Below are 26367 nucleotides of genomic sequence, written 5' to 3'. Positions count from 1 at the left end.
ATTTTTACATAATATAAAAAAAGCTAATTATTGAAACTAATTAGAGATTGCAATTGTATTTTATTCTTTGGGATTTATTATAAATTAAAAAAATTTTAATATTTTATCTTTGATCAGTATCTTTGATCAGTCAGTTGGCGCCACTAATCATTGCGTGTGTAAATCGGCCTTAAGTGTATCGAAACAAAAAAGCAAAAGCACTGCTGTCGATCTATTCGGCATAACGAGAACACGAAATCTCTTTCGTCAACAAATCCGCGAAAGAGAGATAACGGTATATGTATACCAATGTGAAAAGAATGCACGAATGCACGTTACAAGCGAGATGATTTGTGCTATGAAATCCACGAATTACAGATATAAACGTAAAATTTTCTACATGTCGAATAAATTAGTAGTTTATACCAGTCTATGGTCAGCCACCAGTATTTCTACTCTAGTATCTTTTATTTTTTCAATAATATATTTTATGTATATACGTGAATAAATGAGATATTTTTTGTGCACACATTACAAACAAAATATATAAAGTCAGTAAATACAGTATACATGTTCTTAAAACTATTGCGATATCAATAAAAAATTATGATTCATTATCAAATATTCATATATGTGAATCAACAAACTCTTTTCGCATCAGCGATTTCGATGGTTTAAAATTTGAGTATCGATGATTTCTCTTCATCGAGATATTAATTTATTCGACACATTTATATAATGCAATGAGTTCATTTGACACCAGTTTAAAAATGTAGTATAAAAAAAAATTGCAGTGAGGAAAATCGACTTCGAGAGAAACCACGTACCTAAATGAAATGAATTGTTAACTGCGATACAATTATTTAATATAATTCTAAGAATTATGTAAAAAATGGTATTTAAATATATAAATACGTAATTTCATATATTAATATTTTATATTATAATTACGTATTAATATTATATAATTAATTTTACAAATTAATTTTTCAACGTTCGCGAGAGAATTAAATAATGGTCGAAATCTGAAATGCATTATCCGTAATCGGATGTGGCATTAAACATATTCTGCCTTCGAATCTATACATAGGTAGTGACGTAATGCGTTTATTCGATATATTGTATCTCTCATACCGGCGCGGGTAACCCTGCCGGGCGTTAATCAGCTTAAATGCAAGTTTAATCAACAAGTGTATCAGAACTTATGCCCATTTGCGTCGCTCTAATATATCCGATGGGATAATGTCGGTTAATGGTTACTGCATCTTCTGCTTTATACATAACATAACGCCACTGGATTTTGTAATAAATAATAAATCGCATTATAAACTTTCAGATTTTATCATCGAAACTTTCTAGCTCCCATGCATACATTACTACGTTTCATTTTAACCTGAAAATTTATATTCCCTAATTGTTATTATTAATTCTTTTTATTTTATTACAACCGTTCTAAAAATATCAGTTAAAAAACGAGAAGATTAATGCGAAAAAGAACGTAAGAAGAGACGGGAGTTACAATTTCCTTCGTAATGGCGGCTTCGGCCTAAGCGTGGATGACTTATGTATACGCCGATTATTACCGAAATATATCTCGCGCGCTGGATTTATTCCGCCCTCGAGTGAATTCTCTCTGGAGTGTCGTGTACGAAACACGAATCCGCGGATTTTTAAGGAAAGTTCGTTCAGCTCCCACGTGCGTCGTTCGTCACTCGTGGGAACTGTGGGTAAATCGACCTCGAGTCCGCGAGAATTGCCTTATTTCAGCAATCTTTGTCAATGCGCGTCTTCGTATTCACACCGCGTTATATAAGATTGAATATAAAATAGTAAGCCAGAAACATTAAGCAGTCATCGATTACGTATTTACGTTTGTACGGTTGGGGACAGAAAGGTTGTCAGGTTAAATTTCGGAACGCATCCTATTTGGAAGTGGATGAGCACTAATGCACACGCAGCTTGCGCAGTGATTCATTATATAAGAGCAGACGAACAAGATGTCAAATTGAAAAGTTGAAATGTTAAAAGAATTGGTAATTGCTGACATGGTAGCTGGATATTAAATATAAATAGGATGCGTTCTCCGAAACTCAACCGGACAACCTTTCTGTCCCCAACTCTACGTGCAGTTTTTCATTATAAGAAAACGCTAGTTTTCGCGGAAACGAGTCTCACATCAGAGACTTAAGCGAGCATTAAGAACGCATGAATGGTGATTGAAGAAAATTACGTTGCATCATTTATTTGTGCGGACGTCGAGATATATTTCGTCACATGCTTCCTTACGCAAGGCAAGCACAATTACTTCTTTCATGACTTCACGGAATGCCGCGCAATAAGTGCGCCACTTTGCCTCCTTGTCCGCGACTTATTGCGACTTCGCTTAAGTTCGCCGAGACAAAGTACGCAAACTTTCGTTTTACGGGGTTTAAAACAGGGACGTTGTCAAATTGCGTTTCGCCGGACTAATTTTTCGAGCGTATACGCGGCGGAGCGATGAAATTCGAAATGGCGCGGCGCGGCGCGGCGGTGATAACTTTCCAAAAATTGTTACGATTAACAGGGCAAAGAGATGTCCCGTCGAATGATGATATCATATGTTGTCGGAATGCTTTAAAGGATAATGCGAATAATTTCGAGGTGGATCGGAAACACACGCAAATCAAATTATTCACGTTGTATCCCGCGCTTGAGCACAAATTGCATTATAAACTTATAAACTAGATTTAATAAACTATACGCGGAATTTGTAGCTTGTTCCGTTTAAATATCCAGCGTTGAAAAGAGGGTAAAGTTGACTTTAGAATTCACGAGTTTAGTCTCGCGCGCTTTTACTTGATGAAAAATCCAAGATGATTACTTTTGCTTTACTTGAAAGGGGATTTTCAAGACGCGGCGAAAGAATAGTGAGCGAAAGCGCGGCTGTTATCACTATAATACGTATTCAGCTATCTTTTGCAAGCTTATCCCCGTGCGGAAAAAAGCATCGTCGTCCCTACTAGCTTATATATAAAAAATTTAGGCTCCTATCGATAGTACTCGTGTCGAATGCACTCCCATGTAATAATATCGTGTATTATCCTACTAGGAGAGAATAATGTCTCGAATAAAGCAGAATAATTATCTGATTCATCTCGTTATAGGTATATACATATACAGGGCTCATTTTGATCATTTAAAAAAATGCACATTTTGAGAAAATAGTTACCTATAAAAAAAACTTTATTTTAGAAATTTTTGTAAAAATTGATTGCAGGCAAACAACGGTTATTTTGTTTGAAATAGTATTTAAATAAATAAATACGTCCTTTCTCTGCATAGAAAAAATATATGCGAATAACTGTATATAACTACAAACAATATTCCTATGTAGCAAAAATATTTGAGTTTTTATTAGAAATATATAGCAGAGAATAATCGCTCAAAAAACACGAAATTAAGGACGATGAACGAAGAGAGATATAAATAAGAGTAAAGAAGTGAACGAAAGCTGCTTGAGATAGCGGTTGTATAGGAAAAGAAAGTGCACCGTAATGCAAAGCGGAAGGTACTTTCCGTGAACGCGGAGACGAATACTTTTGGCAAATTTTCACCTCCACTAAACATCCTCTAGTGCTTTATAATTTAAACTTAAAATTATATAACAAAAGCATATAAACGGAGTAAAAATAATTAAATAATTAAATAAATTTGTTTTGCTACAATTCCTATATAGTGACTTAATATTACTATTATTTGCTATATTATTTGTTGAAAACATCATTTTGCTATTGTCACAACAAAATAGTGTAGTATAATGTAAAGGTATTATAATGCAATATTGTTTATTAAAAAAATACGTATTTTTTTTTCTTTTTTAATTTTGTAAAACAATATCTAATGCATGTGTATTCATTAAACGGAGCAATCCATGGGAAAATAAAAATATTGCGCTCGAGGTAAAAAAAAGTAAAAAAAGAAAAGATAATAATGGTGTCATAACATGGACGCTGCGCTACAACGCGGTTCGGTGTTTCCGTCGACAAGAGTCAACGTCAGCATCATAAAAAAATTTACATTATACTTGAACCTCTCCCGGCCCCCGATATTTACGAAAATTACATGTTACAAAATCTACTACAGAATTATATAATCCTTGAATGTAAAACGACAGCGTCGACCTAAGATGCGATTCAATGCAAATGAGATTTATCATCCGCAAAGTAAAAAATCGGGATCACCGCGGTATTTTTCCGTTTTCATTAAATACACATTACGATACCTGGTATCATAGCAATGGCGCATGATTACTCAACGTTCTAACAAACGTAGATAATTCCGCGATGACTCGCGTTGCAATATTCATGCCAATAATTATTACGACGAAATACGTAAAGGCGGAGTTTGAGCCCCGGTCTGGCCTTTCTCGCATATACTACTACTGAATGCGCATTTGCGAAGTGGTCGCAGACAAATGAGCGAGACGTTGGGGCAGCTGCTGCTGCGGCGAGGATAGTTCGACGTTTCCATAGACAAGCAGCCCGAGCTAATTTGCATTGCGGTGGAACGTTTCGTGTTGGAGTTGGCTGCATCCGGGTAGTCATCCACCGGCACTTCATGTCGACTCCCTGAAACGTCGATACACCCGGTACGCGTTGCTCGCGGCGTACGCGAAACTAATAACCGTGCAGAGTGTTTCAAGAGAATGATCTGCTGCTCAGTTACGCGTTTTCTCAGTGCGCTATGTAACGAACAAACAGCGCGAGTGCGTATATCAAAAAGATATTTCGGCCTCCATATATATGTATACCCGCCGTATATCTCTTTGGCTCGGGAATTAAACTTTCTGCTACAGATAAAAATATATCTATATCGTACATCTCTCGCGTTTGAAAAGTTTGGAAGTTTCCAAGTCGCGAGGGTCAAAACGCCTGGTCACGATAACGGGAAGTTCAACATAGTCCCAAATTAATTTATCAATTCTCCGTAATCTAGATAGTCACGTTAAAATCGTCACGTTAAGATGATTTCAGCATACTCGAAATTATTGATCGCGAAGCTTCATTCCGCAGAGTTATTTTCTGAAAAGCCGATAATCTTGGTGGAAATTGAAAATAGACAAATTCGCCGATTTAATCGCTAAATCCGTTGCAAAAATTTCTCACGTTTACCCCGGGGCTAGCCTGCATTGGTATACATATATACAGAGTGTCTCGCGGAGGGACGGCAAGCTCTTTATTCCCTTACGGGAGAGTAAATCTAACGCGAGTGCAGACGCGAGCTCGCGCGCGAGACTGTTTCCGAAGACGATTAAACTTCATAACCGGGCCGTTCCTTACGTCTCTGTCGGACAGGCGACAAATCCTCGGATTAAATCAAAGACGCGATTCGCGTCTCGCGCAGTCCAGAGAGAGAGAGAGGAAAATCCAATCTGGGAAGCGGGAAAGGCGAGATTCTAAAGCGGAGGTACCAAGGCCTCTAATGGAAAACGAATCACTCGGAAAACTTTCGGTACGCGCGCGAGGCCGTCGAACAGGTCGGGCGTGCCTGCGCGAGGAAGTTCGCCGTTTATTCGCCGAGCTATAATTTATTGCGGGGGCAGTCGGTGAATTCGAGGCAAATTTTTCGACGAGGGCGGTGGAGAAAAAGGCAACGAGAGATTTTCGCGTTTATGCCACACACGTGGCAACCTGAAAAGCCGCGTAATAGCGATCGAAATACGACTACAATGCGTCGCGTTTCGTCGTCGTCGTCATCGTCGTCGTCGTCCTCCCTTCCCCGAGTGAGTCGACACGAGATCTCGCGCGATGGATGGCGGGGGAACACAATGGCTCCATTATGACGCGAGGAAAACGAATTTGGAAAAGTTTCTGTATGATGCTTGACTTCTCGGTGGCTTCGGGAACGAAATTGCACAAACGGTTGAATTTGCTCCGCAAAAATTCGTCCGTTTTGCGCGATAAACTCATGGGAGCTTTATTTGAGAGAAAAATGTTTATATATAACTCGATCAAAAAATTATGATCGTAAAATTGATGACTTAGACAGCTAAAATTGACTTTTCTATTATTGCTCCAGCTGCTTTATAAAGCAAACATATAGGTTCAGTTTTAAATCTAATCCATTCATTAATTTTTCTATTACATAGATAGAAAGACAGATTTATCTTCAATGAAATGTTTCCAGTTATTGAAGATTCCCATATTCCACAGTAATGCCAATTTATTTACATCCATGCTGTCGCATGTCAAATCGCCTTCGCCATTTCAAAACACGATAATTTAATCAGCCTAAGACGTGTTTTCGGATTAAAAGTTTATGAGCGAACGAACTACAGGGTTTTAGTTCAAAGAATAACGCGGTGTGCAGCTGACGCAAAACGAGAGATGCCAGCTATAAGATGAGTGATATAAAAAAGCCATCTTTGGAAAAAAAATGCGAGTGCGCGTAGTTTTATCTCCGCTATTCTCTATACACATTACGTGCCTATCTGCATGCGTTACCGGTGTTTCGTAACATCACGATTTTTCCGGGAACGACGAGAATATCCCTGATGTGTGTATGTACGCGAATTCTCAAATCGCTCCCCCAGACTCTAATTAATTCGAATAATGACTGAACTGACGTAACGCGAGGCACTTTCACGTGCGTTTTATCTGTCGTTCGATACACGTGACTCGTGTGAATAAAAGAAAAAGTTTGCTCTATCATATTTGTTAATTTCTATCTATATAGCACACCGCTTTACTCAAGATTGATAATTATATTATACAAAAATAAAATATTTCTAATCGTTCCGAAGAAAAGAAGAATAAAAAATGACATTAAATTCTTGTAAAAGTTATCAGTAAAGATATCTTTAAATAAAAAACAAGATGCACGAAGACAGAAAATATTTCTAGCAACCCTGAATGTAGATAACGTTACGAGATGATCAATGAGATAAAAGAAATCAGAAAGTAACGCGGAAAGACATCGGAGTTTCATCTCTTCAATTTTTCACCGAGAGCACGACAATCGCGGTCGTTATCCGGAAAATGTGTGTATAGTCCGGACTCACGCGTGATATTTCGCTCTCGTGTAAGTCAGGCGACCAGCTTGTAATTACACTCACCGCTCTCCGCGGACGGGTAAATGTTGAAGGCCGAATCCTTCAGCCAGGATGTGACCGCGACGTATTCCTTGACAAAGGCCGGTATCTCGCACCTGAGCACCCCTGTGTTACCCGCCAGGACGTAGGCGTCCCGCACTTGTACCTCGTACTTCTGGCGTACCACTGAAAGAAGAAAAGTTACAGCCGCTTGAGCGTGGAAATAAATGCCGGGTGGAGAAGGAAAATGGAAAGGAGAGCGAGGGACGCGGATCGCCCATATCGTTCTCAACGACAAAGACTCCGGGACAATGAAAAAATATAGAGAAGAAAGAGAGAGAAAGGGGATGAAAAGGAACGGGAGGGAAAAGGTTATATCGTCGTGAAACAGGATGTCGTATTCGCGAGAATAATACCGTCGGAAAAATGGAAAAGAACGGTCCCGGAAAAAGAGAGCCTCCTCCCTCTTCGACGCGCACCAACATTGCGACGTTTCATTTCATTCGGGATTCATCGTTTATTCAATCCTGACAATTTTGGGCGATACCGAGCAAATTCTCGGTCTGCAGGATTCCACGACGAAATTTGCTCTTCATCGTGACGGATCTCATCGCGTCGCACGATCGCGATGCACGTTAATCTCCCCCGTAGAGGCGAAGACGAAGATGAGGAAGCAGAGGCTCGGATATGACGGTTTAAGGAGCGATGGTATATAGGAGTGGTATATGTCGCGCGACGATATATCGGAGCTGTTCTATAAGCATGCAATGTCGGATTCGAGTGATGAATATTCCTCTTCCGGCGAGCTTCCGGGATCGGAAGACGACCGTTCCCGCTGTCCGCATGATTAATAATACCGCCCCTGTTTCGCGCGACAAGCGTATTTCTTCGACAAAGCTAAAATCGATTTTTTTTCCTCGGCAAAATTTCCAGAATTGCCGACAAATTGCAAATTTAAAGACAAATTAAGTAGGTAAACAAAAAGCTTTTACTATAAATAATACTGGATCTGAGACCATATATTTAAATAATGTACTTGCATTTTTTAATAGTAAAAATAAATTATTCTTAAACAGACGCAATTAATAGTCCAAATTCGACTGTAACAGTATTCAGATAACGAACATATTTAATCGGGATATTAATCATTCAAGATTCTTTCATCACTGATATCGTTATTTATGAAAGTTTTTTACCGGATAATAGACGGATGTAATTTTTGCTATAGAGACGTGTAAAGTGAGTCCACACCGTCCACACTATTATTCATATTTATTCTATTTATTACCAAGCAAGTTTCCAGTATTCCATCATTAAAACAACATTCTTAAAAAAGACCAGCGAGACACATTAACGCTGAAAAGCGCGTTATTACCGTTGCAGCCCGGCACTTCGTTTTCCTGCCGACCTCATTGTTCCCGCGTGCGAATACCGGCTTTTCAGAGACAGGCAGTTTCGGTAATTAGCGCTCTGCCTTGAAAACTTTTGCGATATCTTCGTGACTTCCGTGCCGCCCATCCTTTCAACGGATAATCCACCCCCTTCAATTTTCTCGTCCCGGCGGAATTTTCTCCCGACAGATGGAAAATTTCCGATTCGCAACCCGCTAAATGCGATAAGCGATTCTTGGCGGGACATTCGCTTGGTGTGACTCTTAACAGCGAAGGAAAGAGAAGAAATCGCGCGATCGTTTGTCACGCCCGGTCGTATATTGAGCGGCCGCGGCGAGAAAACGTGTCGATCGGTCAATACATTCCTCGTAAAATTACTGATCTTTCATCCGCGAAATTCGTTCGGCGATATCTCGGCACGGATTTTCTCCAGCCAGAGGGAGTTCTCGTTTCGTGTCCGACCGAAATATACGGCGGTCTGATTCTACTTACGCTCGGTGATAAATTTCGCGCGGCTAATTAAGAAGAATTACGCTGTGAAACTATCAAAAACCGCATCGTGGCTGGTAAAATATTATACACGCAGTTATAAAAATTACAAATGTGCGTCCCATTAAGTGCAATTAACGGCGAGAAAATACGAATTTTTATGCGCGTTCATGAAGAAAGAGAAAAAGCTCGTGTTTCTCACCTCGTTAATTAACACCATAAAATTATAACAACTGTTGACTGTTTTAATGTATTAGTGCATTTTTGCACTTCCTCCCTGAGCTGCAGCTGCTATTTCTCACGTCATTTTCGGAGCAATCTGGTACACGTGCATAAATGCATCTTACGTACTTTGGCGGCAAGTTCGCGAGTCTTGATCTTGGCGCAGGTTGTTAGCTATAAGCGAGAGCGTGGGTTTAGTGTCATCCATTTACCACGGCGGCGGGGCGACGGGGCAGATATGGGGGAAAAGCGAGTGGAAAAGAGGAGGACCCCCGCTCGCGATAAATGTAGTTGGCTTGGCTCTGCCCGAGCGCACGATCATTATTCTTACCGCCCTCCGGGCGTCCGAAGTCGTGGATTTAAAACGTCATTCCGCGGAGAACGGTCGATTACATTTAACTCGACGGAGGAGGCGGAAACCTCGGGGAGAGACGGCGCACGATCTGATAATGCCCAAGACTGTTGATTTTTCCGCCGGCCTGTACCTCTCGTCCAGGCATTCGAAACGCGCAAAATTGATCGTCCAGCCCTTCAACTTCGCAACGAATTACCACTCCACTCCGGGTACCACGCGGGGGTATTGACGTTAAATACATCCGAGAAGTAAGCGCTCAACGAGATTTTTCAAATAACGAATGTTTACGACGGCGAAACGCGCCAATCAATTGTTGTTGTGCTTGAAAATTGCGGAAATTTCGGTCGACGGTTGAGAAAATTTAAACGGTACGTGACATTTCAACGCTGGTTTCGACCGAAGTTCGATATTTCCTAAGGCTATACAATCAACATCGCATCAATATGGATGCGAATATGAGCAGTCTGGCCTCGCGGCATATATGAATTGTTAATTTAATGCGTTAGGTATTATTATTATTATTAGGAATAGAATTTTGCGGACAATTTGAGATTCCGGCAGAGTGGCCAGTTTAGCGTCCGGTGCGGCAGATGCGGATGCGTCGCAGAAAAAAAACATCCGGACATTGGCGCAAACGTCTTGAAACGCGAACAACTCTCGCGAGATTTACCACTGAAAAGAATCTAGAATTTTCAAATTGCGGCATGTTTATGGCGCGTGAAACTTCGGTGCTTCCGTGAAGTTACGTCTTCGTCGCAACTTTTCAGGGAACCCGCGTGTAATTTTAACACGACCGAGGGTCCCTATGGATATCGCTAGTTTCACCACGTTATTTGACACAAGCCGAGCTTTCACGCGTACTGAAGCGGCGCGGCGGTGCGAAAACAATCGCGTAATTGTCCCAATATTGATTTCGTCGTATCTCTGGATAACATTATATAAGTTTTCTTGTTAAATTTATTAAAAATTTACAATCAAGAAACAATTAAAATCGAGTAAAAATTAGTAGCGTATTAAAATCTGAACTACCTATTAAAAAACGAGCCAAATTTCGCCACGTACCTATATAATGTTATCAAAGCCAGTTTGTAGATACACGATGATCGGAGTTAGCGACTTTTGACTTGAGAAACTCAAGGTCGCACGTGAAGCTCGTAAAGTTGCATGTCACGCCATCGTCGCGCGCGATAGTCTGTCTCGTCTTTTTTCCGCTCGCCGCTACGTACCGTACGTACGGCGAGCGGGCTTTAAGGGACGGTGAAGGATCAATCGGGCGGAAGAGAGCGAGAGACCGAGGGTGTTTAACGGCGAGACGGGATCGAGGGAGTCGGCGAAAAATAAAAGGAGGCGCTTTCTCTCTTACCGGCCTTCACCGTGATTTCACGGCCGAGCACCTTGCCGACGCTATTCGACGCCTGGCAACGATAGACGGCCGAGTGCACGTCGTGCCGGTAGCTCTCCGCGCCGAACGGCAGGAAGTACATGGAGCCATTCACCAGCATCTCACGGATGTTCGGTATCGGCAGGACCGGCGAGCCGTCGCCCATCAGCCAGTCGATCCTCGGCGAGGGACTGCCGTGGGCCGAGCAGTGGATCATCGCCCCGGTGTCGTTCGAAAACTCCACGCTCGAGCGCGGCTCCGAGACCAGCACCGGCCCTTGGCTGTCCAGCACCACTCCTCGTCCTGCAACGGGAAAAAGCGAAACGTGTCGGAGAAAAGCAGGTCTTTTGTGCAAAACTAAACGTAAATAAAGTATATGAATAAAATGTCGACGCAGTCAAATTTAATTTTAATTCTATGCTAAATTTTAAACGGTTTCTATCGAGACACCGAAAATAACTTTTGAGTTACAAAGAGGTAGATGATTTTTGTAAATTGAGTGAAATATTAAATTGGCGCGAAATGTTTGTCATGCTTGTCGGATAAAGTTGAAAATAGAATTTCAGTAGAATTGAAGCAAAATTGCTTCGGTGTATTCTTTCTTCCCCCGTCTAGAGAGAAAATGTTCAATTCCTTTTCAAAGAACTTTAGTTTTCTGGCTTCATTTAATACAAATAGACTTTAACAAAAGTGAAAAAGCGAAAACATTTCACAACAATCTAAATACAAATGAAAGCACTTATTTTTAACCCTCCGTCTGTATACGTGAGTCTATGGCGTCTGAGCCTAAATAATATCTGCTCGTAACCGTAAAACTTGCAAGCTTGTTAGAAATTATTAAATAAACGATGCTTGACAAAATGACTATAAAATCGTCAAATACAATTCAGACAGGTTAAGTTTGGTGAATTTTTTCAAATTTTTTAAAATACTTTAGGTAGAAAAAAATAGCGTCAAACCTGTAAAAAAAACATACAAACGGAGGATTAAATTCGTGCGAACTTTACTTCTTCGAAACTTAAATCTGGCACTTAAAGACTAGGGTACATTTACTGCTTTGAACTTTTCAAGTTTGCCGTCTACTAGGTACTTCCAATTGCAAAATTTACTTTCGCGGAGGAATGCGCATCTAAATCTTTCTCCCTGCGGGAATAATCCCGGCGCATAGTTTTCAGAACAGTGGCAAGCGCATCGCGGCGCGGCGTAGCCAAGGAGAAACAATTTCCCATAAATCTTTGCCAATTTTTACCCTGGCTAAGAAGACGAGAAATGTTCCGCCACGAAGTCGAGGTACGACATTCAGGATGTATTCAGAGTAAGGAGTTTAGATAGTAAAATACGCAAAAGGGGCATGCGATACGCGACACAGAAAATGCGATGCGTAGCATACGCGGACACGATGGAAAATGCACCGAGACGATGCTACATGATTTTAAAAAGCGTACCGCTCGAGGAAACCATCCATCCGAGACACAGCAATAACGTCGATTCGGTCGTTCTCCGTCTGCATCGAATATCGAATCACGCACATTTGATAGGACAATCTAAATGTAGCCCCCCCCCTCTCCGTCCTCGATACAAGAAATGTTACCGCATGAAAAATCCACAAATGGTTATTGTCTGAGAAAGTTATTTAATTTAGATTTTCAGACGCAAAAAAACATTATTCTTTCCTAATAGAAGTCTATTTCAAATTATTATAAAAGCATAAATGGACAATTATTAAAAATTTAAATAAAAGTATTAAAAGTAACCTTCCGGAAAAATCTATTTTCAGAATTTCAGAATTGTTCAACGTATCGACAAGTAGGAAATGAGATTGCGGCTCAATTATAAAAAGGCATCGATTCTTTCGAGAGGCGAGGTGATATCGGTGCGATTAAAAGAAAAAAAGGACAAAATTATCCGATTTTCATATTATGTTAAAAGGCACAGGAGTGGCGGGTTCTTCGAATCCCGGACGGAAAGATTCCTCTCTCGGGTATCGAGAATAAAAATGCCGTGGAAGAGGGATCTAACGGATTGATCGCTCCAGTTACGGCTACGGATTCGAGCAAGCCGTCTTTTCATCGGCAATAAAACGTATATCGCGCTCGACGGCGCGCACACCCACCCGCGTGTCCTCTTTCGCTCTTTCACTTCCAAGCTTCGGTTTTCTGCCCTGTCGCTGTCGAACGAGAGCGTATCCGGTTGGAGAATAACATAACGAGGTTATTAACCCGCCGCGACACGATCCGCAATATCAACAAATGTGAACGCGCGCATGTGAACCAAATTGGACGTTACTTAAATTTTTATGAATTAAATCAGAAAAATCCGTGGTACTGAAGAACGTAACTGTGGGAAGCTCCTCACATTTTCTATGAATATTTTATTGTCCAGAGAATAATCGACATTGTGGCGTTAATAAATTAAGGTAGAAATTTTACTTTAACATTTGCAAAGTAATACCAATGGAACCAATTATTCTTATTCTCTTAAATGTATGCTGACGGACTGTAAATGCTGTCAAGAATATAAAAGTTACGTTTATAATATCATTACAATAATTAAGGCTCCTGGGCTCTTTCCCGACATCTCATGAGATGTGACGTCAGAAGCGAGAAATGTTGAGAATTTACACGTTGAGAATTTTTGCGTAGTATTTTCAAATAAAAAGATATTTGCTTAAAATAACACTACAGATCACTTCAGCACACTTCGAAAATACTCCGAGTTGAAATTAAGTCTAACCCTTTCCCTTGACAGTTAATAAGCAGCCGTAAAATAAATGTAATACGAAATCTAGTCATGCGCCTACGCACAAGCCTGCATCGTATATCGCATTCGTTTTACGGCTGTTTATTAACTGTCAAGGGAAAAGAGTAGACTTAACCTCAACTCGGAGTATTTTCGAAGTGTGCTGAAGTGATCTGTAGTGTTATTTTATACAAATATCTTTTTATTTGGAAATACTACGCAAGAATTTTCAACGTGTCATTTCTCGCTTCTTTCTCACATTCCAGCATGGCCGCGACGAGTGTACCCAGGAGCCTTGAATAATAACTAAAAAGTATCATAAAAAGTGATACAAAATTGTTCAGCTTAGATTGACTTTGAATCTAAATCTTAACAAAAGATAACGTTTCATCATCCCAAGAATCGTTATTGATTTTAATCATTTATCATAAATATACGCGCAGAAGAGAATTCGATTAAATTGTTGCTCGATCTGCCGTTCCTCCCAGCAAAAGAAACGATAAAATGCGCGTGCACGCGTACACGTGTTTGACAACCGGGCGTATCCTACTTCGTCTCGCACGATCGCTGAATTTTCCAATTCCTCCCCTCTTCACCCCCATTGCCCGCTCGCTCTCGACAGAGGAAATCTGATAGAGGATCTCCGCCGCAGCTGATGCCAGCACTTTCGCAGCTTTATCCCCCGGAACTCCGGAACCTTGTTTTCTGGCGATCAACGAAGACTGTGCTCGAGGGGTGGGAGAAGGGGGATCAAACGAGATAGAGGCCGCGAGAGAGGGAGAGAGAGAGAGAGAGAGAGAGAGAGAGAGAGAGAGAGAGAGAGAGAGAGAAAGAGAGAGAGAAAGAGAGTGCAAGAGGTACCTGCAGAGATCGGTGCATTATGCATGAACGGTAGTTTGATAACCTGGACGCGTCGTTTTGCCCAGAGAGAACGTTGGGCGAGAACGTCGCGATACATTACGCGCAGCATCCTGATACAGTATACCTCACGTATACGCGTACACGTGTACACGCACTCATACAGGCAGGACCGAACGACGTTTATGCACGGCGCTTCCTGCGTTCTATGGCCCCGATGCACCTGCGTCACCCCGGCTTATAGCTATGCACCGGCACATCGTCTCTATGTCGCGTTTATACACGCGCCATCTCGCAACCCCCGTCTCTTTCTCTCTCTCCCTCTCTCTCTCTCTCTCTCTCTCTCTCTTCTCGGGTGCCACCCTTGTCTTCCCTGCACCCCTGCAACGATACCGGATGACGCCCGTCTCTAGCGAGCGATAGTCGCGGAAAACTCGGTGGTCTGCGGTCGATATTAACGAATTTTCGCTTCGTTAGCGGGGAATTTGCTAGTGGGACTCGTTAGTCGTGCGCCACGCTAACTCGACTTTGCTAAAAACGCGTATTCACACCTGGGCGTCGCACGCGGTCGCAGTTTCGAGGAATTATTTGTACGGTGTATAAGCTCCTGTATAAGTTGCATTGCATGCAGAAGCAGAACTTCATTACGCGTCTTGCCACTTCACTCGATGACATTGCAATTAATTATTATGAATGAAAAATAGCCGTGCAATTTTGAAAACGTATAATTATGAATTTTTAAATAGAAATTGTTATTAATAGCTTCACGCGTGGCTTGATATTAATTTTAATTTATTATAATTTTATTTTACTATGATACTATAATTAATTAATAATCAATGCAGTAAGCGTGCTTCAAATTACGTTCAAAAAAATGTAAAGAAAGTACAAAATTACTAAAAAAAAGTGTTAACATTTCTTTTTCTTATTCAGGAAGGTACCATCTTGTATACCATCTTGTATCACCTGACATACGTGCGCATGTCATGTGAAACAGCTCGGAAGAACACTCCGAGAAAGCGCATAACTTCCTTCTGCTGGCAAACATCAAAGAACTCCGCCGCGAGCACGGAAATATGATATAATCTGACTGACGTAACGTTTGCGCAACTAAATATCCGGAGTACAAACATTTCCCTTCCATTGTCCTCGGCGACATTTTTGTAAGCGGCGACGGTAACCCGCGACAGGGCAATATTTGCCAAGTTTAACCGCGTCTCTATTCCCTTTCCGCGAGTCACCTGAAACGTTCGTATGCTGTAATTCGAGCGCGCGCCAATCCGCGCTTGCAGCATTGACCATCTTTGATGTCTCGATGTCGCGCGCCTAAGAGGCACGTATTTCTCGAATACATCCAGTGTGTATACAGTGTTTATACGATAGCCTATTGCATAATTCTTAAAACATTCGAATGTGTACGCGATTGTAATCAATAAGTATATGACAATATATGTAAATAAAACCTCTAATATGAATTCCTCCAAGTAATAAAAATTCGTTGATCCGCGTTAATCAGGCGATTAGATAAAATTGGAGATAAAATCCTTGATCTTCGCTCATTTGCGAGAATATTTTAGACCGCAAAGTGTTAAAATTTCTCGAGAGTTTAATGTAAGAGTTTATGTATATACACAAAGTTATTTTCGCGATCACGTTATTTTAGAAGGTCAGCTAGGCCGGAGCAAGCGAACAATGCAGTTTGGAAATGAAATATTTTCGTCACTGTCCGCGCATTAGATGCGCATTGGACGTTGCCACGTCTGCCAAGCGCAACGTAACCTACCGCATCGGCATACAATAATGCACCATTGTTATGTGCGCCGCATTTACATATACGCAATTTCGCACGCTCCAGCTCGCCCCCTCAGTTCACCCCTCCCACCTCCCTCCACCACTATACCTGTTCGCGTTCGATGCTCTCACGTGACGTCGGGCAATCTCGCATTTACATTTGCGCGAGAATCGCGCAGCGAGAAAATAAACGAACACAACAATAATCGAATCCCCGCGCCATTTGTGCCTCCCTCCTCCCTCCCCTCTCCTCCCGCGATTCCATTTCTAACACGGTCCGGGGCGCAATTGTACACTAATGGGAAATTAATAATAATTAACAAATATTTTTAACGTTTCGCGTAAAGCGTATGCATGTCACGTCGCAAACAAATCAGTGCACAAATAATGCCATTTAATTAGGGAAACATATTGATTTAAAACGCGAATAAATGTTAATCGTTGACGTCAACGCGAATTAATCACCCCGTGATCGTAATCAACGATGTTGTTCCCAATTCGTCCGATTCGCGAAATCGCGAATAACAATAATTTGTTAGAAAGGTCATTTTCCTCGCTCTCGCGCTTTTCATCTTCGGCCCAGTCATTAGCCCGGACGAGGCCGAGAACCATCCCGCGTTTACGTATCTGACCTAATGACCCTCGCGGTGCATTATACCGCGATGTTACACTGTCGGCATGCGATGGTACGCATTATTCACTCCATTTTCATTCGACTATGTACTGTATGTCGCGACCTCGCCTTCGGCTACTTCAACCTCGGGGCGCGCCATGTTCGACCTAAGATAGACATGGCTTTCATCATGTTAATGCCAGAATTGTTAATTCGATATAGGACCAATGGCAATGCCGCAAATTAATCCCGAGTCAGTCAATCAATGACTAATACAATATTTGCAAATCATTTTTCGTACCTTTGTACGATGCATTTTATTAAGGGGATAGCCTGGTGTAGCGATGAGTAAAAAAAGTTAAGGTATTTTCAGGATTTTTTTTGAAGGTATTAAAAATCTCCGATCATTTCAGCAGTGGCCCAGTATATTGTACCATATTTCAAAAATACAAAACGATTTTTTTCATTGGGGGAAAGAAAACAACTCTTGAGATATATCGCTGAATGTTCGAAGATGCAGAAAATTCGGCGTACGTAATAACTGGATGCAGGGTCGTCTGAAACAAAAAATTCCAGCACCGTTTTAAAGCTTAAACTTGTAGTGTCGGTATACCTTTAAAATTTTGGGAAAAAATTAGTTTAAACAATTTTTTTTTAGCCTAGAAAGAGCGATTTTTTAGGTAAAAATCGTACCTTCCACTTCTGATGGCCGCCAATTTGCCAATTTCCAACTTTCCTGGAATTTTAAAGGTATGCCGACAAACTACAAGTTTAAGCTTTAAAACGGTGCTGGAATTTTTTGTTTCAGACGACCCTGCATCCAGCTATTACGTACGCCGAATTTTCTGCACCTTCGAACATTCGGCGATATATCTCAAGAGTTGTTTTCTTTCCTCCAATGAAAAAAATCGTTTTGTATTCTTGAAATATGGTACAATATACTGGGCCACTGCCGAAATGGTCGGAGATTTTTAATACCTTCAAAAAAAATCCTGAAAATACCTTACTTTTTGGCGTTCTACATCAGGCTACCCCCTTAACTCCTTCATTTTGAGTCGTTCAACTGGATTATTAAGATTGAGACGAAATTATTGTGAAAGTTTTCGAAGGCAATCAGAGCTAAAAGTGGCGACGTCTGATTCACCACGATTGCACCGTCGTAATGTAACGTTTAACGCGAATTGCGTGCAATTTACTTTGAGATATAATTACAACTGCGCCCGAGAGCGCTTCGAGAATTGTCGCGCATCGCGCAAATGAATACACATCGACGCGCCTTCGGATGCTGCATTCGGATGCGTATGTTTTCCCCTGGTATAGACGCACGAGCACTTTCATTTCGTTCCCTTTTCATCTCCCCAGCGTACATGTGCGAGATAGCCGGTACCTATATATATATATTCAATTCCGTCGTACATGCCCTCGCGTACAAGTAAATGCACAGGATAAACAGGAGTTAATTAATCATAGAGTTCGCCGTTAATTAATGTTCACCATCCCGCCGCGAAACATTAATTAGTGACAATTGAATTTGAGCGTAACAGTTCGATCTTAACATTCAAAAATGTGTTAAGCATTCTCACAGATGTTTTGACTGTAAACTTCATCTTTCTTTGTTATAACAAACTGGAGGTTAGACTGTTTTGGTAGAAATATCATTGATTATAATAAGATCAATATAACCGTGTGTGTGTGTGTGTGTGTGTACGTGCATCTATTGCTCGACGATAGTGAAAAGTTCAGTTTTAAGATTGCGATTAGACTCGATTTATCACATAATTTGAGCAAAGAAGAAGACGGGTGGTAATTTTCTGCAGGCTCTGTACATTATGAGCTCACCGTGAAAGTTTTAGTTCCGGGTGCGAGAAAGTTTCTTCCCCATATACATTGTAATTACGCTGCAGCATCATTTACACGCCGTAGTCACGTGCACCGTCCTCTGATGCATCTTACATCTCCGGCCGCCCGCGCTTGTGGCTCTAATAGCCATGGTAGTTTGCAGACTATAGATAATTATGAGCTTAACAAAAAATGTACGATAAAGAGATCTGCATAAATCTTCTTAATGGATGTTATGAATAAAATACTCAGAATATAAAACATTCAATTACGTCTTTCTTTCCCAGTGTCACGTAGATTATTATTACGAAATTAATGTCGCATCAGGGATTTCGTGTAATTCGTTTTTTTTTTGCAAAATTCTTAGAAAATCCAAAAACCGGGATTGTGGAATGAATAAAAATTACATAATCTTACTAGTGATTTTGCAAAATCCTAGGTTTTGTCAGTGAAATTGTGAATTGAAATTCTTATTAATTGATATTTATAAATGTATTTATATATGTATATAAATTATGTTTATAAATACAAATATAATTACACACAAATTTATATTTATATTTATTAATAATTTTTATTCATTCCACAATATCCCGGTTTTTTGTGGATGCCCAAGAAATTTTGCAAAAAAAAAAAAAAAATTACACGAAATCTCTGCGACATTAATCCCGTTCCATTTGTACGCTTATCATCGATAAGTCCATCGTCATCAATAATTATAATTTTTCATCAAACTAACTATTGCAGCATCCCTTCGTGGTCTTCTTGCAAATGCGAAGATCACGGTACATTGGACGCGTGCATTGTTCATGCGGAAACGAGACATTGTCACGCAGGCACGATGTACCACGCTGCATATATGTGCCGATGTGCAATTATGCTCGGAGCTCTCTCTTTTCCGGAGCATCAGCGTTCCGCCGGTACATACATATACGTATCCGGTTTCCCTGTCGCGCGACACAACGTCTACACCGCAGGTGCAGGTGTGGATATGCATCCGGGTGCATAGGACCGCGTTGACTGTGTAAACGTTGCAAGCCACCATCGCGGCAGGGAGGATGGTCGCCGAGGGGTGGCTGCTGCCTGCATTCTCGACGTCGCGTCTCTGATTAATTATACAGATGCGCGCCGTTACAGCGGAGGTGCATCGGCCTCCGGGGCATTGCACCGGTATACCGACGGAACCGTCAGTGACGAATTAAGGGAGCGTCGTCGTCAGACGTGCGCCCCGGCTATCTATCTATCCATCTTCTCTCACCCGGTTGCCCTTTCTTATCCAGTCCTTATCGCGCGCGTCAACGTCGTCGTCGTCGTCGTCGTCGTCGTAGCCGTCGTTGTCGTCGGGCGCCTTTCGATCTGATATATCGGCTAAGACGGATCGTTCCTGACAATTGTCGGGCGGGAATAACGACGAGCGATGGTTTCCCAAATGCAAACGTTTCGCAGAGTCGAGGTATTGCGCGCCGATCCCCTGATTTAAGAAGTATAGTTTTCCGATACGTTAATTTTATTCGAAAGGTACTTACGAAAGATAGTTTAGATGGGATACAATTTTAAAAGAATTCATGAATTACTTTGAAATCAATATTTCTTCAAAAATGTATCTTTCAAAAATGTATTAATTTCATTTTTCATGCGTTAATTTCATTTGCGTGGTTTATTAAAAAGATATTTCAAAGTGATCTTCTTGTAGAATTTGTTCAAGATTTCTTAAAATTAATTCACATGCACATGCACATCATTTATAAAAACTGATGCTTGTCATATAATTATACTAAAAATATTTTACTAATCTGTGTTAATTAATTTTAAATGTTTTCAATAAGCATTTAGTTCAAACCGAACTTTTCATTATCGGTGAGTAATAGACACGCATACATAATAGTCATATCAATAATATTATTATTACAATAATACTTTTACGAAAATATATATACTTAATATTCTTTTCTTAAAAAAGAGATAAATAAAGTTTACGATTTTATGTTTTTCTCCTTAAAATACACTACATATTTAGTGTCTAAAGGAGACAAGCGCCGAGATAAAATCTTAGGAACGTGATCAAGTGCAACTTCGGCCTCGTGAATTAAGTCACGGAAGGTCTGAGTAATCAGAATTTCTTATCTAGCGTTATATACATAGCATCGCGATATTATTTCTAGATCTGCAATGAACTGTTTGCAGAAGCATTCGGTCGGAGAAACTGTGCGGCACGGCAAATCTCGCTGCTGGTAAATTACGGGGCGTTAAATTGTAATTAAGACGCTATAGTCGCCGGGGCGCGGCTTAAATTTAAGCTACAGCTACGAAATGTTGACTTAAGGAACTGTAAAGTAAATTGAGCGACCCGCGGCTTCGGTTTCGCGCATGTTTTCATGTCGAACTTTCGTAATGTATTCCGGGTAGCACGTATCGTTCAGAAACGTTTACGAAATGTCTTACAAACGCTTATAAAACGTTACATATACGTTCAAATAACATGTGCTATTTATATTATCACCGTAATTTTTCACATCACGATTAAATAAAAAACATTAATTAAGAGAAATATTTTAAAGAGAACGTGTACATATGTATACAGTAAAATTTAAATGAGAAAGCTCTTGTCGTAAAATATACAAAATAAACGTATTACAACGTAAATAAAAATAATAGTAGTATAATCTCTTTGAATAAATGGCCTTTCTTTCAACATCAAAATCAAGAGTCTGATGATATATCGCATTCATGTACGACATGAAGTATATGTAATCCAGAAATGTATGATCCAGAAAAATAGCTTTTCGAAAGAATACAATTTCATGACTTGAAATATTGCATTAAAAAAAGAAAAAATACCAATGTACCATAGATATTATATGTATATATACAATATAGAAAATATATATATATAGAACATGTAATTTTTGTAGCTGTAAATGTAAAGATTTGTATTGAAGATCTGCGATTCGCAATTCTGAGAGTTGAAACATTGAAGTTAGGACCATCCAAACGCTGTTTGCTTCTTTATCGCTTTGATCTCGGTTTATCAAACCTAATCGCAATAGAAGTAAATTATTATACTCCTTATTCTTTATACGCAGAGAAAAATACGCAGCGCAGTATGCATCGATACGAGTATCTCTGTACGTCAAGATATTAATTTGATTAATTTCAGTCAGCTAAGATCTTCTTTTCACCTTAATATTACTGAATATTGCCTCGGATATCGATAATGCGATCTATATATAGTTACGCTGTTCAACTCCGCTGATCTTTCTATAAACTTGCATCGCTGGGCAATCACCGATCAAAATTCAACTAAACACGGATCGTCGATCATATAGCTGGAATTAAACTAAAGTTTAACTAACGGCAATAATAATCAAAGCGCCGCCCGCAAAAACATCGTACAATATACATTATGGGGTAAGCGATTATCTTGGATATTCAACTCAAGGGAATATTCCGCGTTCGTTCTGTTGGTGTAGAACTTTCCACATGGTGAATAATTCAATATTATGTAAAGGAATATGAATCTCTCGCGATATCGTTTTCCGCAATGTAAATGCTGATAAATCTGATTACGCTACTCCCTTTCGTGTAATTCTCCTCAATTCAATGAAAGTTTCTCCGCAAGAGAAACTAGCTTATTTTTCCTCCGCACCTATATCCGCGCCAAATATTCCTTCGGACACACTTCTCGAATCCGTAAAGAAATATGTGCTTTGTTATATTTTCACATATCGAATGGTTAAAGAGAATTTCAATATTTCATAAAGCTACACTTGAAGCTTCACGTAAAGGTGTATCTATGATCATGGTTTTCTCGATCGATTTATCACGTTCCTCGGCGAAGAAGATTTACGTTATTACACCTGGTATTTCGATGTTCGTGTCCACATACAAAAACAATTGGATCATTTAATTTTTCTCAAGATTGAGAGCCTTAATCGCACAACTTTCCCAATATTACGCTCTTGGATTGCGCTTCTGCGGAACTTCTCAGATTATTTATTGAACGTATATACTATGTGTCGCTCTTCGTGCTCGCGTACGTGCACGTTAGATGTATATGAATTTGCAGTTCGGGGCTGTGCATTGCAGTTCGGCGATGTCACCGATTAGGATTTTGGCGCGCGATTAGAGTTTAGGAGCGTTTGATCTGGATCACGGTTAATTTCACCCTCGGTTATGGCGCATAATACCAATCGCGCCGCGACCCCGTTGCATCGGGAGGTCCGATTGGTCCACCGATTGATGCATACGCATACATAAGTACACGGTCGGCCCGATACATGCAAATACACGGACACGCAGCAGTAAACTGTCGAATTTAGAGCCGTGAGACGAATCAATCCACTACGGAGCCATCGACTTTGGCGTGACGGGTTTCGTTCCAATCTCGTCAAATCCAGCAGCAGCCTGCATCACTTCATAAAAACAATACGGCGACGCCGCGCGCAGAGCGAAAAAACGTGTGCGTCCGCGATTTTTCGATGGCGCGGCGACGCGGTTGGCCGATTTTCCGTACCCCCGAACGAACAACCGAACGAGCGCGGGCGAGCTGTATCGTCGTGAAAAAAGATCGGTCACTCCGCGTATATAGAATCCAGTTATTCCCTCGAGCTTGAAGATTTCGCTGATACACATACGTATAGGTAATACGCGACACATTATAGAAAGTTACGCTCGTCAAGAGCAAAGAATAGGATTGCACGGATTTGATTTATAGCGGAATCAATCCATTTCACTTAAAAAGTGTTTTGTTTCTTCACCATGTGGAAATTTCATGTTCTGCGACAATTGTTTAACCCGTTGACATCGCAGTTAAAAAATTATTTCAAATTTTTTGAATCTCTTTGTGTGTGTGTGTGTGTGTGTGTGTGTCAGGTCTTCTATAAAATTTTCGTCCTATAATTTAATTTTGTTCCCAGCTCTTCGAATAGAAACGCTGCAACGCGCAACCCGTATTTCGTTAAATAATTTCAACAAATTCGGGTGAACCCGCAGCAGATGTTGCCTCATGAAGAATCCACGCGGAAGATTGCCCCGCGCGTTTATTAACATCGCCACAACTGTATTAAAATTCCGATACTTCTCTGAAATTTAGGACGCAGACATGCTAAAACAATTACAAGAGATATGCAACCACCCGCGGTACACGCTCTATTTTATCCGTTACTGGGTATAATAAATTCCGATATTCTCCGATATACGCGAAATAAATATCGGTATCGGCTCCAAACATTGTGTTTGAAATAAATGTCTGACTTTAATGGACAAGTGAGACGGATCCATCCTATCGTTATAAATTTTTTTGTATTTCTGCATAGTAATTAATGTCGTTGATATTGTCATTTTTTACTGTTTTACAGAATAAACATAATATTGCATAGAATGACATTTATATATTCTGTTGTTCTAAAAAAAATGTTATGACACATATTTTATTGTAATTGAATAAAAAGTCCGACATGGAAAACGCTTAATAGACAACATTTTCAATATGAGATAGCATTCTTCGAAAAAAAGCTGCCAAATTACATTTGTCATAATTTAATGTCGCTTTCGCGATATTAAAATACTCCTGAAATATCTTTCGAAATAAAGTATTAATGTCAAACAACTTTTAATGTAAATGTAGCTTTTACAACATAGTTATTCACTGACACTATACAAAGCGCCTAATTTTATCCAAATTGTTTAATTTTGCAATCTGGGAAATTAAATAAAAATAAAAATATTTGGAAAACCTTATAACAATTATTTGATGTCTAATAATTTTCATTTGTAAAAAATTGTAAAAATTATTTCACGTCGCGTGGTCACTCAATTCTGGCCTGAAACAATCAATCAGTCGTGAGTTCCTCATTGACGATAAACCTCGAATAAGCCGTGGATGTTAGTGTGCCTAAGTGTGCTATGGAAGCATCATAACGTCTAGGACCGTCTTACGCGACTCACATATATGGAACAGATGGGTCCGATTGCACTATATAGACGCTGCATGCATGCACCGCGTATTCGTTCGGATACTATACGATCGAGGTTCGCTGTAAAAACTCAAACAAAAAGTAGACGACGTCGACGATGAAATTAGTTGACGTCGCGTCGCCTCGATGGTTTCGCCATACCTCCGTCCGCTCGTTCATCCGTCTCTCACTATCGCATTCGCGCGTTCCTCGCCTCTATCCTGCGCCTAGTGTCCTCTCTTTCTCTCCTCTCTCATACCAAACGTACCAATTTTCCGTCTCGATTCCGCCGATTCCCTTCATCTTTTTCTGTCCTCCTCTCTCCTCTTTTTCTCTATCGCGATCGAATATATCTCCCTCGGCAGCGTCTTCATCCGACCGAATAGAAGAATCTAGCGAGACGGCAGCAATATCGGCGGAAATCGAATCGCAAAATGGAGAAAATGACTGCGAGTGCTTCCCCCCATGTCAAAGGAGGTGCGTCAAAGAGAGAGGGTGTACCGAAGCGAAAAGAAGACGAAAACCTAAGAAGAAGTGAAGAATGAAAGAGAGAGAGAGAGAGAGAGAGAGAGAGAGAGAGGGCTGAAGGGGGAGAACAGAGAGAGAACAGGTAGAAGTGTACTCCAGAACGGATTAATCCGTTCGATCCTTCACCCAACCGCAGCTACCACCGCTTGATGTACGGACACGAGGGATGTTTGCGCGCGTATGAACCGCATCATCATACCAAATAGATTCGTAATATCGCGAAACTCAAAGCAAATAGATCACAATACCAGTGGAATGCGTATTTCGGCGAATTTCCTCTATCCTTTACGCGAGAAACACGAGTCTGAATTGTTATCATGAAACGGCTCGCAGAGGCTCATCTCATCTGTGTGATCTGTCAATCATCTTGAAATCCTTCCCCTTTGGAAACTATGCTAAACGGTTCCTGAGCTTCCCTCGGGACAAGGCATTTTCGGTCAGTATACCCGTGATGGACGCAAATCTCACGAGTCGCACGCTGTCCGATTTTAGTCCCATATATTTTGCCTTTCCGTTATCGTTTGGAGTAAATACCGTCGCGCCCATCATTTATCACGCACGTTTCTTTTTCGCACAAAGTATTTTGTCGTCTCGAATTAATTCGGCTTAATTTCTTAAATCCCTGATGATAAATATTTCGGAAACCATTAAATATCTTACAACATTATCATTAAGATAGGCACGTTCTACAAAGAGACGGATTAAATTGAATTATCTAATTCATTAATGCAGTTTCAGACATATTTGCGCACGAATGAAATGTGTATAAACACGTGCGCAACAAAGTTGGGCCCCAACAGTGGTCCAAGTGTCTCGGATGATGGTTAGTTAGCTTGATGTTCTCCCACTTCCGTTCTCGTCGTTCGCGCTTCACGTCACGATCAAGCGAGTTCCCAAGTTTTTCGACAAGTTCGACGTTACGATGTCAACCGCAGTAAATCGAGATAACTGTTGCGACAAAGGCAAGCTTCGTGAACCAAACGGAATTCGGTTTATCGTTTATCGCCCGAAGATGAAGTTATATCTTATATTGACCGGGCCAATACACGGCTCATTCTATCAACGTAATAAAATAAAATAAAATAAAAAACAATTTATGTCGCTTCACCACCGGCGCTTGCTTTCATTTGCCTTTCATTGTATCGATTATTGATTGTAT

The 26367-nt window shown here is 40.5% G+C and overlaps 1 protein-coding gene across 4 annotated transcripts in view; it reads right to left on the bottom strand.

Annotated features, from left to right (window-relative positions):
- LOC143901400 (cell adhesion molecule Dscam2) overlaps positions 1–26367 on the bottom strand; it is a 161177-nt gene that overhangs the window by 71091 nt on the left and 63719 nt on the right. For all 4 annotated transcript variants that reach the window (XM_077413688.1, XM_077413687.1, XM_077413690.1 and 1 more), the window contains 2 exons: positions 10869–11189; positions 7073–7234 (listed from right to left, as the gene is read on the bottom strand). In XM_077413688.1, the coding sequence (XP_077269814.1) occupies positions 7073–7234; positions 10869–11189 (483 nt within the window). The remainder of the gene's footprint in view (positions 1–7072; positions 7235–10868; positions 11190–26367) is intronic.

Source organism: Temnothorax americanus, unplaced genomic scaffold (assembly GCF_048541705.1).
Source record: "Temnothorax americanus isolate GAGA-0224 unplaced genomic scaffold, ASM4854170v1 Scaffold33, whole genome shotgun sequence".
Taxonomy (NCBI): Eukaryota; Metazoa; Arthropoda; class Insecta; order Hymenoptera; family Formicidae; genus Temnothorax; species Temnothorax americanus.
Note: the sequence above shows the minus strand (reverse complement) of the source record. Positions and strands in the feature narration are given on the sequence as shown.